Source organism: Melospiza melodia, chromosome 3, assembly GCF_035770615.1.
Source record: "Melospiza melodia melodia isolate bMelMel2 chromosome 3, bMelMel2.pri, whole genome shotgun sequence".
NCBI lineage: Eukaryota > Metazoa > Chordata > Aves > Passeriformes > Passerellidae > Melospiza > Melospiza melodia.
In genome coordinates, this window is record NC_086196.1 from 7,342,348 (window position 1) to 7,360,465 (window position 18,118).

Below are 18,118 nucleotides of genomic sequence, written 5' to 3' on the forward strand. Positions count from 1 at the left end.
ATCTGCTTCAAGTTCTTTGCTGTGAAAGTCCTAGTTCTTTTTCTACATAATATTTCCACTAATATCACTTGTAGCTCAGCACTAAGTAAGAGCTCAGGATTTTCATATATCGTTGAGATGAATGTTGCCAGATGTTATCTCAGATTTATGTAAATGTTCACTCTAGGAGAAACTGGCATTCTTTCTGCATGGAAATCTCTTTTAAATTAATGCAGGTTTTGTCTTCAAAACTGTGTTCCTTTTGCCAGCACACTATTGCTTAACCTTTTCAGATTAATGATCTAGAATCAAAGTAAAAATCATTCATGATCTGCTCAGTCGGAATGAAATGTGTACATGTGTGCAATAATAATCATGGAATTTATTTGTGCATAGGTTTCAGAAGATGGAGTGGAAAAATTCAGTCTTGAAAGTCACAGTATGTGGTGATAGGAATGGAGTTTTTCTCTGCTTTCTGTTACATCTGTGCTTCTCAAACTTTACAATTGCAGATTTTTTTTTGGCTCTCCCTCTACCCAGAAGAAGTAAACACTGATTGAGAAACAATAACTTAATCTTGCACTCAGAAAATCCAGTGGCACTTAGAGCATTTTGCATCTCACTTATATTCAACTTTAGATTTAGAACTAACTTGACCTTTTCCTGGAAAAGGACAAAGATACCTACAATTCCCCAGTAGTACAAGGCCCCTGTTAGATATAAAACTGCAAGCTAAGGAAGGCCTAGGTTTCCTTTTAAGCAGGTGTCTGCAGAGGCCAGGATGACCATCTTACCAGAGCCTGGGACTTAAGGTGCAGGGAATCAAATCTTCACACTGTCCACCCCAGTCTACATACTGCAGGACAAAAAAAAAAAAAAAAAAAAAAAAAAAGCAAAACAAAAAAACCCAAACAAACTCCAAACAAACAAAAAACCCCAATCCTTGACCCATAATATCAGCTATTTTATCAGCTATTTCAGCTTTACTGTGTCAAATCCATAGTAAATTAAATAAGGAATGAATGTTAAAATGTGCCATCTTTGAAAAAAAAAATCTCTATTTTTAGGTAGAAATCCACCATGGTTCTTATCTTACAAAGATGCAGAAGTCTGTTTCTAAAACATAAAGTATAAAGTTTGTTCTTGAAGCTATAGGCAATATTCCGTAGACACTACTATTCTACAGAATGAGTTCTTCTAGGTATACATAGGAAGTATTTCAGTTGAATTACAGAGCATGGAAATTAGAAGCTAAGGGAAAGCACAGACAGCTCACACTATAAAAGTTCCCATTTATGAGACAGACTTCTAGAACAACATCTTTAAGAGGAAGGTCCTTCTGCAGAAATTAACATTCAGCGCAAAATCTGACATACAAGAACAACTGCTCAAAACAGGACATTCCATGTAATATGAAAAGGTGCTGCACAGTTAGCAAAGGAAGAAAAATGGAAGCAAGAAGTGTACACATATATATATCTACTTCCATGCAGAGGTTAATTTAAAATATCTGCATCTTCCAGGCTGCACTGACCTCACTCACACTGGCCTCCACTCTAGCAAACACTGCAGTCCTGAGACAATTTATTCCCCTACAGGACTAAATTACATTTGCAACTTCATCCACTGTTGGCAGAGGAAATACTCACATTTCTAATGCTGCATGAAGCCTTAAGTATGTGCTGACTATAGCCTTTGAGGCCAACTTTTCTCCCCTCATCCCCAGAAATCTAATCAGCTTTTCACTTATTCAGTCATATTGGAGCAAAAGCGATAAGAGGGTCCTTGTCTTTGGGTTTGTTTGTTTGTTTAATCACAACAATGTGAAATGAATGTGCATTTGGGATTACATCCTATTTATCTAAATTAAATCAGTTTTTTTTTTCCTTTTTTGGTTTGCAAAACTCAGGGGAGTGGATCAGTAGATGAAAAAAACAAGAACAACATTGTAGTTTTGAGTACAGATCTTTCCTGTGTATATGAGAAGTAAAAAGAAATGAAGAACTAATTTAATTTATTCCAAATATAAATTAAGTGAAGGCCTGGAACACACTTTATTAAAGAAAATAATTTATTTTCTTAAAATAAAATGAGATTTGTTTCTTTAAATATTACTATCTTAAGTAACAACAATATAGATTGCAAAAGACCCAAAATTAGCATCACCATATCTCAAACCTGGTTTACATAGGACCTAGACTTTTGAAAATACCATTCTCTATTTCAATTCCACTAGCAAAATGGGCAGCTTTATTATAGTTATAAATAAAATTATTAATTTTAATAATGTCATATATAAATTTTTAAACTATATAAATATGAAGGTTCAAAATTGAATCTTCAAATGTTTCAAGTGTAGCCAGAAACTGAGAATGTTTTTAGCAGCTAAATCTTTAGCAGACATATTGTAGATAACTTTTTCTGTCTGCCTAAATGCAGGCAACATGAAAATACAGCAGCAACCTCTAGTTCAGCATTTTCTGTAGAAAAAATACTACAACTCTTCCCTAAAAATCATGATACAGATCATGATTTCACTTTATATAAAAGCCAGCACAGTTCAAGAATAATGCCCATTGTGAATATACTCTAACTTGGTATCCTAAAGAAATTAAATGGTAGAATCTCACATATTAGCCCAGTGAGAAAGTGATTAAAAATATTTTTGTTCATACATTCTCCAAATTCTGCAGGTTATTTTAAAAAATGTGTAGTGTAACTAACTTGCCTGTTTTTGTCAAAAAAATGTTCAATATTTACAGACTACCCAATGGAGAAGGACAGCAATACAATTCTGTGAAACTTGAAAAAATCTCTATAAAAATGGCAACTCAAATCACTTTGGGAGTAGTAACTAAAGTGTTAAAAATGTTTATTAACAATACTTGGATCAGGAGGAAGTTTCATGCCAGTAATTTTATTAATCATTATTTAAATGCTAGGAAGGAAGTTCATCAAGGCACACAAATGTGTCGTGTCCGTTCATGAAAACCAAGGTGTTGGTGTACAAATAGGTTAAAGCAGAAAGATTGAAGATCTTGACCTTATATTTACATAAAATTTTTCATACGTGACTGAATAAACTCAGCATTATCTCAACCACTTCAGGTAATAATTATGAATAATTATTATTATGTTTATAGCAGGAACCATAATCTATTTAAGTATTTCATGGTACATATATAGAATAATAAACCTTCTCACACGAAGAAACAATTGTGATTTTTTTTTTTTTATAAACAGCAGGATAACAAGAAATATTACATTAGGCAAAGTATATTTCATTATCTACTATTGTTTCCTTAAAAAGTCAGGATTTTGTGTTGTGAAATGTACTTGGCTTCCTCAGACAACTTTTATTTTTTTACAATTGTTGGTCTAGTAAATACAACAGAAGTATAAAAAGTTAAGAATACAGGACTCTTGAAAGTCATTGCTAATAGTGGCAAAACTGTCAGCTCTCAGTGCAGATTACTAAATGTTAAGATTAGCAAAATGAAGATTAAGGAAATTCTCTGGAGTTATTAATATGCCTGTAATAGTTTTCCATGAGATACCAAGGGAAATGTTTATATTCAGAGCCAGAACCACACAGATGGAACAACATCAATATTAAGACATATTGCCAAATTTAGGGTATTTTTTGAACTACCTACTCTCCAGATTCTTTATTTAAAGAAGAACAATACTAAAACAAAAAACCCCAACCAAACAATAAAACAGACCAACAAAACAAAACAAAAAAAAACCCACACCAATTTCCCCCTAAACTCCAACACACTAGCATTAACCAGAGCACAAAAGGCAACAAAGCTAATAGCACCTGAAATACATGCATCTCTCTAACACTGACATATCTGCATGAAAAATACGTTTTTTTCATTAAGGAATATAGAGGTTTTTGTTGTTACTGTCAACTATTTTTTTACATTTCATATTTTTTTCAAGTTATACACTGAATATTTTATGCATCTTGTGAGCAAATAAGATTAAACAGTATAATTTGATTTTATTTCAGAACATTCAAAACTTCTTTTACTAAATAAAAATAGAATAAAAATAAATTAAATTAGTCTTCCACTATTAATCATTTAAAAAGTCCTCCTAAAAGTAATTGATATAAACTTCTGTAAGAGTAAACCTGTGACATATGCTAGCATTCTTGCAAGTGTGCACAAAATTATTCTTTCTCAAAGGAAGACAAAATTATGTGGGCATCTGATGTCAAAACTGAAATCAACAATAAAAAATTCTTAATCTTCAGATAATTGAATTTATTATCAGATAAAATATAATTCTGAATCTTTTAACACTGGAATAATTCTGTATCTATGCATTGGCTGTACAAACTGTTTAACTTAACAGAAGAACAAGTTTAGGAAAAAAATTCAAGGTGCAATGTGAGATACATTAAGAAACAGATCTCCTCTAAGCTATCCTTTTGCATAGAATATTTATTTTACTAATTAAAAGCCTCACTATTAAAGTTTGCTACCACAAACCCAGCAAGTCTAACAACACCAATCAGGGTTCTTGTGCCAGTTACTGGCAAAAAATAATGGATGAACTTAATTCAAACTGTAGCTGTATAGCACAGCCCAAAAGAGATCTGAGACACTGAGGAAGAATCTGAATTACCTGGAAGGAGTACCTTATTGAAAGAGTAAGACACTGCTGCAGTTATGGAGGATATAAAAAATGCCTGGAAGAAAAGCTTTCATTTGTATAAGCTTTGAGAAGAGTGGTCTACTGAAACCTCAGCTGCCACCAAAAGTACTTGTTTTCTGCTTTGATAATACAGAAAATTATATTTGATAATATTATCCTTTCAAAACCTTCTGTGAATAAATACAAATGTTTAGAAAGAACAGAAATATCTGCTAGAGGCTTTATGGGGAAAACTGCTCCTGAAACGTCTCATGACTACACCAGTGTGTGTCACAGAGTAGTTCAGTACACATCTGTCTATAACATGCCATCCTCACCTTAAATCTGAGCAGGAATACAGCAAAGGACAACCCTGCAATGTTTACCATGACAACATAATCTGTCAGCTGCAGATCACTTCCCCAGGTGTAGCTGTTGTTACCCCTCTGAAAACAAGACATTGTTGCTCTTGCATTTCCAGGAGATGGACCTGCTTGAAGTAGCCATGCTAATGGGATTCTGCAACTTTAGTTTCCTACCAGTATAAAAAACCCTGATGCCCTTCAAATATCTCACACTGACAGGAATGGTGCCTGGTACACTATGAGTAACAGAGCAAACCCATGATTTCTAAAATAGAACACAGAAGTCCTTGCAGCTCGTACAAGATACTTATTCTCAAACAGGGACCTCAGTTTTGTCTAACTCATTCTCTTTACATAGGATGCAAAGGAGGACATGTGACATATTTAACTGCAGAAGACCAAGTTCCCAGGCAAAAAACTGAAATGAGGAATCTGTACTCTCATAATTTATGTCTCCCTTTCATATCTGACAGGCTTTCACCCTACAGAATAGCAGGATACACACACAGTTCCACGCCTGTGCAACAACGGGTATGCAGATAAATGCACCTCCTTGCTTCCTGCACTGCAGCACTAACTGCTAAAAACTTGGCAAAGTTCCCCCAGCAAAGAGCTCTGTTTTACACAGTTATTTTTATGACACTTAGATAATCCAGGACAAAACTGCTGGTTTTGAAAGGGGAGTGATGGTTAGAGAAAGGATGAACTGTAATGAGAAGCGAGACTACAGCTGCCCAACTTGACAATCAGAATTTGAGGCTTGCAAAATGCCTCCATTCTGTCACTCTTGTTACAGAAGGCCAAACATGATCAGAACACACCTAGCTGCCTGCAGGTCTCTCAGGAAATGGCATCAACAGCTTGCAGGGAACCCAGAAAACACAATATGTGAAACATTGTCTTCCTCTCACCCAAGCCCAGGAGATTTCCCCACATCTACTATTTCTCAGATGAATCTCTGCTTAACACCTTGGAAACTAGCATAGGAGGACTACACTGTGGCATGTCTGTTCTATAATTCTGCAAATTCACCTTGATATAGTTAAGTACACTTGGTGAACTTTTTTATCTTTTATCTGAAAAAGATAAAGAAAAAAGAAACTTGGAGGCAAACAGTACCTAACTTTAACTGATACTCTCTGAATTTCCCTCTGATTTCAAAAATACCAACTATGAGGCACAGAGTAACTCAAATTTCTGAAGAAGTCTACAGAGCAAAGTCAGAAATTACACTTAAAACACTGCAAAATCTTGATCTTAGTTCTTTCCTTCTCTTAGCGTACAATGGAACCAAAATTTATAGAACATTGCATAGGAAAAGGATCTTTTTTAAGGTTTTTGTTTGTTTGTTTGTTTTGGTTTATACAACAGAGATATGAAATTTCTCCTAGAATGGCCTTCTACAAACTAAATTCAGTAGCCAGAACAATTGCTTCTTCATCACAAAATTAAGAATCAAACTTCTGTGAATAATCGGTGTTACATAAGAATTTGTGCTTATCTGGCAGGGGAAAAGCTTCAGATTCTAAGTCTTGTCACTAATCTAAGGTGACAGTTATATCAATATTTTTAAAATTGAAGCAGAGAATTAATAATTAGCATTCCACTAATACTGTGTTTTAGAGGAGAGACAGGTGATCCAGGAGACATTCACTTTGGGGAAAGCTCATTTCTGTAGAGCTAAAAACGGAATGTTATGTTCTTGAGGCCTGCTCCTACAGTAATGCACACAGTTATCTTTTGAATGTGGGTTTTTAGTCATATAAATGTTTAAAAAAGTTATCCTTTTTTTAAATTCCTTTTTACAAGGTCCATATATATTTATTAATATTTGCAAAGCTGAAGAGGTATGAAAGAGCAGTAATGAAAAGAAAGGAAAACTATTGTTATGAAGCAGGCACAGCATATAATAAAACAGAACTAATCCAATGCATAACTTTGAAGTTGGCCAGTTTTATCAGGAGAGAAATATCTCATGAAAGGCAAACAAACACCAATCTCATTTTTCCTTTTCATACATGTATCTGTATTATTACAAATTTATCAAATAAAGGGCAAAGAAAATTTAAAAATCAACAATTGACTGTTTATTAAAGGGATGCAGTCAAAACAAATTCCTAAAAGACTTATTTGTCAGTAGATAACAAAAGAGAAGGAGATAATTATTATTTAATTTACTGAGTTATTTCATTAGGTCCAAGATCTCAAAGCTTTCCACTTCCAGGCTTCATATCCTAATAACTTGTCCCTACCAAATTTATAAATCATTAGAAGCTGAAACTTTTTTATCAGCAAATATTCAAGAAATAAAGCTGAATGTCTTTGTGAAAAGTGTAGAATCTATCATTTTATGTTTTAGTTCATACACTTTGCTCCATTTACACTGACTATTTTGAACTCTATTCTCTAGAAGGACTCCAGGTGGTTGATTTCAAACTAAGTCAATCTTTCAACATTTTCTTTATAAGACCACCAATGTTAATAAATAATAAATAAATTAGAGATATTTCCTTCAATAATGGCATACTTTAAAAACCATATTCTCATTGCTTGAGCATTCATTTAAGTTAAACGTGTGTCTCATCTTGGTATTCAATTAGTCACTTGGAAAAAACCCTAACAAAACAAACCAACAAACACTGCCATGTGGGCATGTATTTGAACTACAAAGGCTTCTGCTTAATTATCTTTGTTTCAGAAGCAGTATTTATTCATTACATCTGCTAAAATGTGTAAGCTTCTCTGTAAATGTAATATCTAATCTAAAATCTAAAAATGTTTTTCATTTCTCTTTTACATCCAATCTCTGTGATTTCCACACTCAAATTGATGTCCGTAAATGTCTCTTTACACTCACACTTACTGACAAATTAGTTTGAAAAATACACAAAAGAACAATAAAAGTAAATATTTTAATTTTTGTTCTAATGGAATATTTGTCCTTTAAGATATTTCCTGCCTAGAGCATGTGCTCAGCTTAATTCAAATAACATTTTATATCTAAAATAGGGTAGAATGTCTTTCATTGGTTTCCACCATTTATGGACTATTTCCAATCAATTGTACATGAGTAATATTAAAGTGATGTGTTCACCTCCAGCTGCTTTGAAAAATATTAATAGGAAAACACACTCACCTTCTGGCTCCCCACAGAGTGTACACTGTGACTCTGCAAAGAAAAAGAGAAAATTATAATTTCTTTCTTGTAAGATGTTATAATTATATCCAAATATAACAAAACTCAGAGAACTCAAAGTTAGCACAAAAAAAGCAATTCTATTTCCAGCACACATTTCTTAAAAGGTGCAAAATAATTTTAAAAAATAAGGATTTTTGCAGGAAGAATTTTAAAATAGAACTATATAAATGTTTAGTTACATTTATATAACCATCACCTTCAGAGACTCCAGACTGCATTCATGTAGCAGGACTTTTTGCTTCCACAAGACATTTTTGTATTTTGATATGTACAATACTGCAGTGACAACAGTCACTCAAATAAAAAGTTTAAGTCTGCTAATATTTTACTATTGGAGGTAGCAAACAGTAATAGTGACAGAGTTATATTCCTTTCTCATAAAAGTCTCCCAAGTCTTCCCAGGCAAGAGAAGTCAAACAGTCATTCAAATGTACATTTATACTCTGCAAAATACTCAAGTATAGAAACGAAGGAAATTAAAGTCTGTCATGACATACAATCTCTAAATGTGCAGTTACTATTTTATCTATATTAATATACATACATATATATATATATATATATATATATATGCAGGCACATGCACACACACGTATGTGTATATAAATTTTAGTATAAAATCAGTACAAAAAGCAGTTTAACATGACTGGCAAATAAAGTCCACTACAAAAGCTTGCTGAAATTATGTCCACCTTGGATAACAAATAGAAGGTTTGAATTTAGCTATGATCTTCACTCAAAGGCAAAAAATGTCAAAAAAAAAAGCAATATGAAACAGGCACTGAGCAGTTTGACCTCTATAGTGCCCCAGTGACACTGCCATCTCTTTAGAAGTTTCTCCATACAGATAAGAAGCTGTCTCACAGTAACCCACCTTGTAATGGCACTTGATCCTCCATTTTTCATATATTTTAAACATGTTAATCACTGGGGTTTTACTACTGGTACAGACTGTGGCTTGCATGTGGGAAAGGAATGAGGAAAAATAAGTTTTTTCAGGCAGCTCTGTTGATGATAGATAGATCACAACTTTTAGAACACCATAAAGTTGCCTGATAGAAAGGAATGAGATTTATGGCAGTTCAGCACCTTGAAACACGTAGCCACAGTTTTTATTGACAGACTCATTAGTGTCCCCAGAAGAGGTGACAAACTAGAAACAGCACCGCAACAGCAGGCTTGAGAAAATCTCCAGTGAAGAGCCCAGAAAGCCTGGTCACAGGTAAGTCAGGCCAGTTCCTTCCACTGCACATGAAAAATGCACTTGCCACAACATGAACTGAGGCAGAAGAGCCAGCACAGAAGATCTTTTTTTCACATTTAATTCAAAGACTTTCTGAGGTTTTACTGAGATGGGCTGCCTGCCTGTGTGTTGTTTGTTATCCTGATTGGTAAGGAAGAATAATCTGAGACGTGGTTTCTGAACTTCTGACTTTTTTTGATCCTTATGTTCTGCTAACAACTGCTTCACCGGTTTTTTACAATCCAAAGAGCCTGCCTGACATATTTGGCACCTTCAAACACCATCTTCAAAAGGTCCCCATTCCACAGTACAAATTACTAGCTTCCCTCTTTTCTCCTCATAAACATAAATTAGTGTCAATATTACAAGTCTGCAGCAGGCTAGATAGTCTACCTGCAAAACAAGGCTTGCAGCTATGACTAGTGCCAGAAAGTTGTCAATAGTAGAAAGGTGTCAGCACTATCCCTGCCAGACTGCTGCTTTTTTGGATTTTTTCAGATGTTTTTTTAAGGTCCCATATCTGTGAGCAACCCAGGTGTCTCCCTATCCCAGCATGCCTGAGGAGACTGCATGAGGGGATTTTTTTTTATTCCTTCCAGCAGCTGGGAACGATTTCAAACCGACAGCAGCACGTCTCTCTCTACTCTGGTAAGAAGCAGACTTTGTGGATGTGGATAATTCACCAGTAAGTTTCCGTTTATGAATTTTTTTGCTGTAGTTTGCCACTGGGGTGGGGAGACTAGATACCCTTGTTGTGCTGGACACATCCAGGTTGAGAGACAAATAAAAACACAAACCACTTCTGGCAGGCATGCAAACAACACAACAAGGAGGTTGTACAAAGCCCTGCTTTCAACACAGCCTGTGTGAGAGAGACAGAAATAATTATCTCTCTACAGTCTGTTTAGATCTGTACATTCTATGGCTATTGTTGAGAGACTGCACACCTTCAGTTTCTAAAACCACAACACAAAACATACACATGGCAGTCAATTATTTGTAAATTTACATTATATGGGAATACAGAAATCTGAAATTTTTGTTAAGAAGCTATGATTTGACACTTATTTTAACTTCTTTTCTTTGTAGTGAAGTTGCTGTATGTTCGTAGAAAAGATCTTTCTGGAAGATGGCTCAATACTAAATACCTGTATTAATTTAAATTTTTTCTAATTTTCATTTCACTTCTGGGAATAGATCACAACAATGAAGGACATGACAACAGAATACCATTCCATCAGGTGAAATTACATTGTTTAGGCTTAGATCCATCTCACCCAAAGCTGAGTGTATCAGCATTAATTGAGTGTATCAGCAAAATCTAAACTAGTCTCAAAAATTAACCAAGGAGAGGAAAGAAACAGCCACCTACTCTGCCTTAGAAACTTATGTAGCATGAAATCAAAATCAAGAAGTCACCTTTTTTAAAATTATCCATTTTTTCTTTTTTAATGTTGTAAAAGGTCTTAGACTTCATAATAATATTCACTGCATCACCTCTGGAGATGAACTAGTTCAGCCTCCCACTGAGAGCAGAGAAGGGCTTTTGCCAATACAAGTTCAACTCTGCTGGGGCTTAAGAGTCAAGTCCTGAAAGCCACCAGGGATGGAGATTCCACAAACTCAATGAGCAGCCTGCACCAGTGCTGCATCAGCCTCCTTAAGCGGCATTTTAATTTCTTGGCCTGCATCTTGTGGCCCTTCTTCTTTGTTATATCACTGAGCATGGCCCAAGTGACTTTTCCTCCATCCTCTGTAACTCCTTCATGTAACTCACTGTGGATCTTCACCCCAACAAACTAAATAAGCCCAACTCTTTCAACCACTCAGAGCAGAGGGCCCTCTGCTAGACTTCCTTCATTTTCTCCCTAAGCTTGTGGAAGCAGGGAACCCCAGCCAGTGCACACAGCATTCCATGTGCCTCTCCAGCACCAGAGGGAACTTACAACCTTGACAATTTGCTAATCATACTCGCGCTGACATAGCCCAGCACACACTTTACATGTTTGCAATGAGAATGCCATCTGCTCACTCATGTGCAGCTTGGTATTCATGTTCAGTCAGAAAAAAAATAAACTAGTATATCAAGTCTTAATGAGTCCCCTGATCCAAGTCTCCCAACTCTTACAGCCATGCTCATGTATGATAAATTGTGGCCTCAGACAAGTAACTTTTCTACACCCATGCTGGATAAAATGCTGAAGTGGATGAAATAGAAGCAGGAATGTGAACACATTTCAGACAAAGATATTTCTCAAGGCTCTCCCTTGCACAATTCCTAGAAATGGATTATGTCTGTACATATCTGATCTATCCAAAGTATTATAGTAATACTGTCACAGGAAGTATTCTTTCTTTGCTGTATGTTGCTAATTAATTGCACTTAACAAAGATGCTCCTCCTTGCAAACACTTTCACATCTGAGTAACTTTTTGTCATAGCTCTCAATAGTCAAATGACTAATAGAGGTGAGTGTTCAAAGATTTAGGACCCAATAAATCAATGAAACAAGGAAATCTGTATTTATATTATTAATCTCACTCTGTCATTTTGAAATTGTCTAGCCAACCGAAATAATGTTCCTAGATACAAGAACTTGCTGACAAAATAGATCATAAGAAAGATCCTATGAAGAAACAAATTTGTCATAAAGACACAACATATTTTTTCCCTACAAATATTATGAAACATATTTCATTTTTATAGTTTTTCTTGCCCAATCTCAATGAGAAGAACAGCTAAAAATAATAAAACCAGACATATAAATGCCAACATTATTTCTCGTAGAAAAAAAAAAAAAAGCTGAGTTCAACATACAGTTTTAAATTAGAGTGAAAATAAATTATTCTGCTAAACACATTAACACTTCATTATTTGTATATATACTTTCCTTGTATGGCTGGTGCAAGTATAATCAAATCTAATATAAAGAGGTAGAGTAAGAAAGCAAAATAAGGGCCAGGTGAAATATGCAAAATAGCCATTAAAAAGCATGCAATTCAAAATATCCGTGCAGGCTATATAATGGAATAGGATTAAGACACCACATACCAGTAATATTTTTAATTAAAGAAAATACTGGATGATATTTAACATTACACTTTAGTGTACACTATGCACTTAACAGGGGTTTTCAAATTATGCAGTCCAATCTGGATGATTGTGACTAGGTTTTATGGAAGTGACAATACAGCGAGAAATAATGTGCAAAGGTGAGAAGCAGTACTGGGATAACTTGTCACCTCAGCACTACATTCAGAAAATACATGATGTCAGCACTTCTGACTACTCTTTGAATAATACACCACATATCCTGTTCTGTACCTCCTCTTCATTTTTTGTAACAGGACTTTCTGTCTCTCTTTTCATCTGATACTTCCAGATACCCTGCACTGCTCTTCCCTGCTGCCTATATAATTTTAAATTTCAATTAGAAAAATGCATGTTCTCTATTGCCTATATTTCTCTATTTGCTTTTTTTTTTTGCCCACTAGATCTATTTACTAATTGGCCAAAAAAAGCAGAATGCACTGTACAATTACTGAATATTTGAATGCAGAGTTCCATGCATCAGAGAAAAACCATAAATTATTTTTGTTTCACAAAGAAACATAGAAATATGGTTTGTCTGACAAAAAAAAAAGTCAGTTTGCCTTTCCCCCATTCACTTAGGCAAAATAATAGTAATAGTAGTAGTAGTAGTAATAATAATAATAATAATAATAATAATAATAATAATAATAATAATAATAATTCATTTAAAAGAGGAAATTTAGCAGATAATTCTTTAGATTTTTGTTCTAAAGGCACACAACCTTCATTATTTTCATCAGCACCAGCACCCAATGTCATCAGTCTCTTTACATCATTTTACTGATGTTAATGAAACAGAACTGTATGGCACTCAAAGAGAAATAGATTAGCATGATTATATTGAGATGTAGTGTGTCTGAAAGCAAATTATAATTTAAGGCTCTAATGTGAAAACAATAATTTTAAGGAGTTTAATCCAATATTTGCATCTAAACATGGCTATATAGCACCAATAAAAGCCCAAAGTATTATGAGCTATGTTTTCCATTCTCTGTCCTGTGTATTTTTTCTCCTACACCTTTTGCTTTATCTGTTTTAGCTCTTTTCTCCTGTTGGTATCTCATCATTACACAGTATCATCTGCAGAAACATCAGTGGGACAGACCTGCAGGATAAACTGTCTACCAAGATTATCCATCCACAATATCCTCTTTGTTCCACACTGATGCTAGAGCAAATCCCTTGGAGATGTTCTGCTCTGTGTTCAGTCACCCATTTAGGTGAGGCATTGAGAGACATCTACAAAAGCCAACTAACCTTTTCTTCTACAAAGCCCATTTTACCTACAGATTTTTTTTCTAAAATGTGCTCTGAAGCCTCCAATGACAGGGAATAAAACCCTGCAAAAGGAGAAGAAAATGTTTAATGCACTCGGGGGAAAAAAAATATCTAATTTATGCTCATTTCCTTAAGGTTATTTTTTTTTCTCAATTCTAATTCCTCAGTTTTTTTCTCAGTCACAGTGTGTAATACTCATCTTTGCTGTGCTCCAGCTTAGCTTTATCCTAAAGCTGTAAGTGCCCCACACTGAATACACTTCATGACCCAAACCCTTCAACGGCCTGGTACAGCAAAATATTTACCCTCTGAAAAATCTCTTCTATTTTTAAGAATGCTGTTGGCCTAATTTAAGGCAGCACTACTTTCTTGACTCAAATGATATACCACTCGTCCTTTTGGACAGAAATTAGACTACAGGTACCTGGATCAGTTCCCATCATAAAAATGAAATTAATTCAAAGATACTTTGTTGATGCATTTTTGCAGTACAAACTCTATCAAGGTAATCCATGTAAAACAAATCCACAAAGCATTCAAGGTACTTTTTAAAAGCTCTTGTTTGAAACTATAAAGTGGTAAAAATAATCGAAATGACACTACACCAAAGCACTATATTTCTTTTAGTATTATAAGTGCTGACAAATGGCACAATAGGAAGAGAAAGCAAGTATTTTTGCACTTAGATATTGTTTTGGCCCATTTCTGTGAACAGTCATAAAGGAAATAAAAATAGCTTAAAGAGTTAGTTAACTTAATAACTTAGTAAAATTAATAACTTAATAAAAATAATCAAAGGAAAAACATTGGTCTATTTAATAATAAATACACATTTGGGTATTTAAAGGTAGACAAATCTTGAAACTTGTTTTGTTTTTCTGTGGTTCTTTTTTTACTCAGAAAAATGTCAGTTCATCATGCAGAACATGCTGAAAAACGTAATCACAACAATTGTTTAGAGTTGTTGTGGATATAGCAATAAATGTATTTCATTCCTTTGAAACTATTTCTACAAGTACTTCTTGCTGAGCCTAAGAGCCTACTTCCCTGCCTTCCTCTCACTGCTGATCATTGTATGACAATTCTCAAGATGAGATTCCCCTTCATTTGCAATTTCAGCTTCCTTGAATACTTACTTTCAACTGTATTTGTAGCTAAAGCCCTTTTACGGCCTAGGACTGGGCCTTGAGCTTAGGAAAAAAAATATCTACTAAAGTTTTGGAGAATAGGAAAACTACAATAGGAAATAACCCAGCTGCCTGTGAGAGCCTAGCAGCTGAGCTATACTGGGAAAGACAGAGCAAGGCAAATGAGTAGTCCTGAAAGGTGAAGATACTGAAAGAACTTTAAATATAAACAGAATACAGAATAGCCATTATTAAAATAGAGTGAGCCTAGAGCTGAAGAAAATCAACCAGCCTGGAAGCAAACTTTGTATATTTTTAAGCAAATGAACTGACATCCAACCAAGTGCATAAAGCAACCACTAAGAGACCATTATTTCCCCCAGATAAAAATATAAGGTTCATACTCAAAGCAATGCCAGAACCTATTCACAGTATTTGCACATCAGATCCTTCTCCATATGGAGTTTACACATTACACATGCATTAACCAAGCCAAAAGAGATCAGAAAATCAGATATTTTCACAGGAAAACAAAAACAACTGAAGCAATAAAAAGCAAAATATTAGCCACTCAAGAAATAAAAAAAGGAGCTAATGTTTCTCTTGGTGATCTGGACACAAATGCTTTCTTTTCAGAGGAGCAGCCATAAACACAGTAATAAAAAGGATGTGCTTTAGCACACTTCTGATACACATTTCAAATGCACAGTATCCAAGTGGGGAGTCCAAATATCTGAGTGTCCCAAATGAGTCCTATTGGAATATGATCCCAATATTACCAGGTAGAACCCAGGTGATAGACTTATAAAGTGAAAATGCATTTGTATTTCTTCTCAGTTTTCCTCATTTTGTGGTGATGTTGAAGGTTAAAGTGAGTCATATTCCTCACAGCCAAGGTTAAGAAACTTGCCACCCCCTTATCACATTGTAGCATGATTTTGAAAAATACCATGGAGGGCAAGGGTGATGATCAAAGATTGTATGAATGATGACCCATGAGAGTGCTGTGAAATACAAAACTGAAGGCAGTCTGAACCTTGCTAGCTCCAAAAGCCCTCTGGAGCCAATGTAAGTGTCATTGGAGTTCAGTTCAGGGTCAACAGTACACTAGTGAAAAACTACCCAGGCTATATTTCATCATTCCTCTATTTTCTGTCTCTTTTTTTTCTCAGTCTTATTTCTTTTTGCTCATTTAAAGAGATTTCACCAACACTCTCAGAGCCTCATAAGAACAATTCAAAATGGTACAAATCCAAGCTGAGTATGATATAACAAAGAACCAAATAGGGAGATGGCAAAAAAATAGGATGGTACTGCACAGGTACAGAGTATATCACACAGTCTCATACTCTGGTTCCCTGAAGGTTAAATTGATTTTTTCACTCCTTTCTCTTTATTTACTCTCATATAGGAATCAGATCTTGAAAGCATCTAAATGGAGTGGGGATCTGACTTTAAAAACAAATTTAAGGAGGTCATTTGAAATACAAAGGGTCTACAAAAATATGTAACAATTTTAAGGGGATGTATCCATATCTGGGCAAGACTTGAATTATGTCCTTCCTATAAAGTCAGTCATGTATTCCAACTCAGAACAGTAGGGATTGGAAGAGATATTCTGAGGTTGTTAGAGTTTATCTCTCAAAGCAGAATACTGCCAAAGTAACCTCACATTTCTCAAGGCATTGCCTGCTCAAGTTTTTGAAAATCCACCAGGAAGGAGAATTAACAGTCACTCTGGGCAGCTGTTCCACTGTTTGACTGCCCTCACAATGATGAGTTTATACCTCAAATCTAATTGAAATTTCCCTTGCTGCAACATCTCTGTGTTCCCTCCTGTCCTTACACTGTGCATGTCCATTAACAGTCTGGCTCCATCTGGCTGTAATGAGCCATTAAGCAGCTGAGGACAGCAATTAGCTCTGTTCTCCTCTAGGCTTCCTCAGCCTCAGGCTGAACAAATTCAGGGCTCTTCAGTGTCTCCTTGGGCATCAGCTGCTTCAGTACCCTGCCCAACTTGGTGGCCATCCTCTGGACATGGTCCAGCTTGTCTGTGTTTCTTATACTGGGGCGGGTAAGGGCTAAACTGGGCCCTGCTCCAATTGCAGCATCTGAAGTGCCAAAAAGAGGGGAACAATCACTGCATTTAACCTGCTAGCTCTACTGATGCTGGCCAGTGTGTAGTCAGCCTTCATTGCTGCAGATACACTTCTGAGGGCCTTACAAAAGTCCTACACTTCTAGGTGCTAATTCAAACTCAAAAGGACTGTGATATACAACTTTAGAGCTTTGACCTGATCCTGTCCCAAATACGCCGTAGCCTCATATGCTAACTTGAGGATGTTTACAGAATTTTGATGTGCCAGGCAGTGACTACCAAGCTACAGACCATAGCTCAAGGTCTGATCAGTTGTGTAAGACTTTTCCACTGTCCTGAGAAAGAATCCATTATGGGTTCCTTCTTAAATGAAGGCTGAAAGGAGCTAAGTTTACAAGAGCTCTGAGCTGAAACTGTTAGGATGTCTGCATTGAACAATCTTTGAGATCTGATGATATTTCTAAATACATCTGCATATCTCAGCAGGAGAGCTTCAATACAGTACCTACCCTCAGTCAGAAACACTGTCTTCTGGAGAGCAAATACACAAGAAGCACAAATTTAGTGTAAAGCACTAAAACTGATTTCAAGAAATTAAACCAAAATCTGTTTATGTTAAACAGCATTTGCTGCCAAAAAAAAAAAAAAAAAAAACAAAAAAACACATTAATAAATCTAATCCAGAAAAATTCTTACTTCTCCATCTTAAACTCTCTCAGGGAAAAAATGTCTATTGTGATCATGATTTAAAACACTTTCATCTCACTGGATACATACATGTGACCTTTATCTTAACCATTACAAAGACACAAAGAGTTCACTACAGGACTCAGACCTAAGCTCAAAAAATGAATTCTTAATTTTAGCTTTTACAATAGAAATTAAAGATTTATTTGGAGTTATAGAAACTTTCCAGTGAGCTAAACAGAAAAAAAATAATATTTGCTATCTTCTGTAAATAGCATCAACTTCAAGCTCCCAACTTTTCTCTGGTGAGGAATTCACCCACACTTGTATGAAGCCCCTATGCTGGAACAACGTAAACAAAACAGAACATCTGGAAACTTTTTATGCATGCACTTTTTCTAT

At 35.2% G+C, this 18,118-nt stretch overlaps 1 protein-coding gene across 19 annotated transcripts in view; it reads right to left on the reverse strand.

Annotated features, from left to right (window-relative positions):
• Positions 1-18,118, reverse strand: part of DLGAP2 (DLG associated protein 2) — a 455,404-nt gene that overhangs the window by 224,573 nt on the left and 212,713 nt on the right. For all 19 annotated transcript variants that reach the window (XM_063150740.1, XM_063150738.1, XM_063150739.1 and 16 more), the window contains one exon: positions 8,128-8,160. In XM_063150740.1, the coding sequence (XP_063006810.1) occupies positions 8,128-8,160 (33 nt within the window). The remainder of the gene's footprint in view (positions 1-8,127; positions 8,161-18,118) is intronic.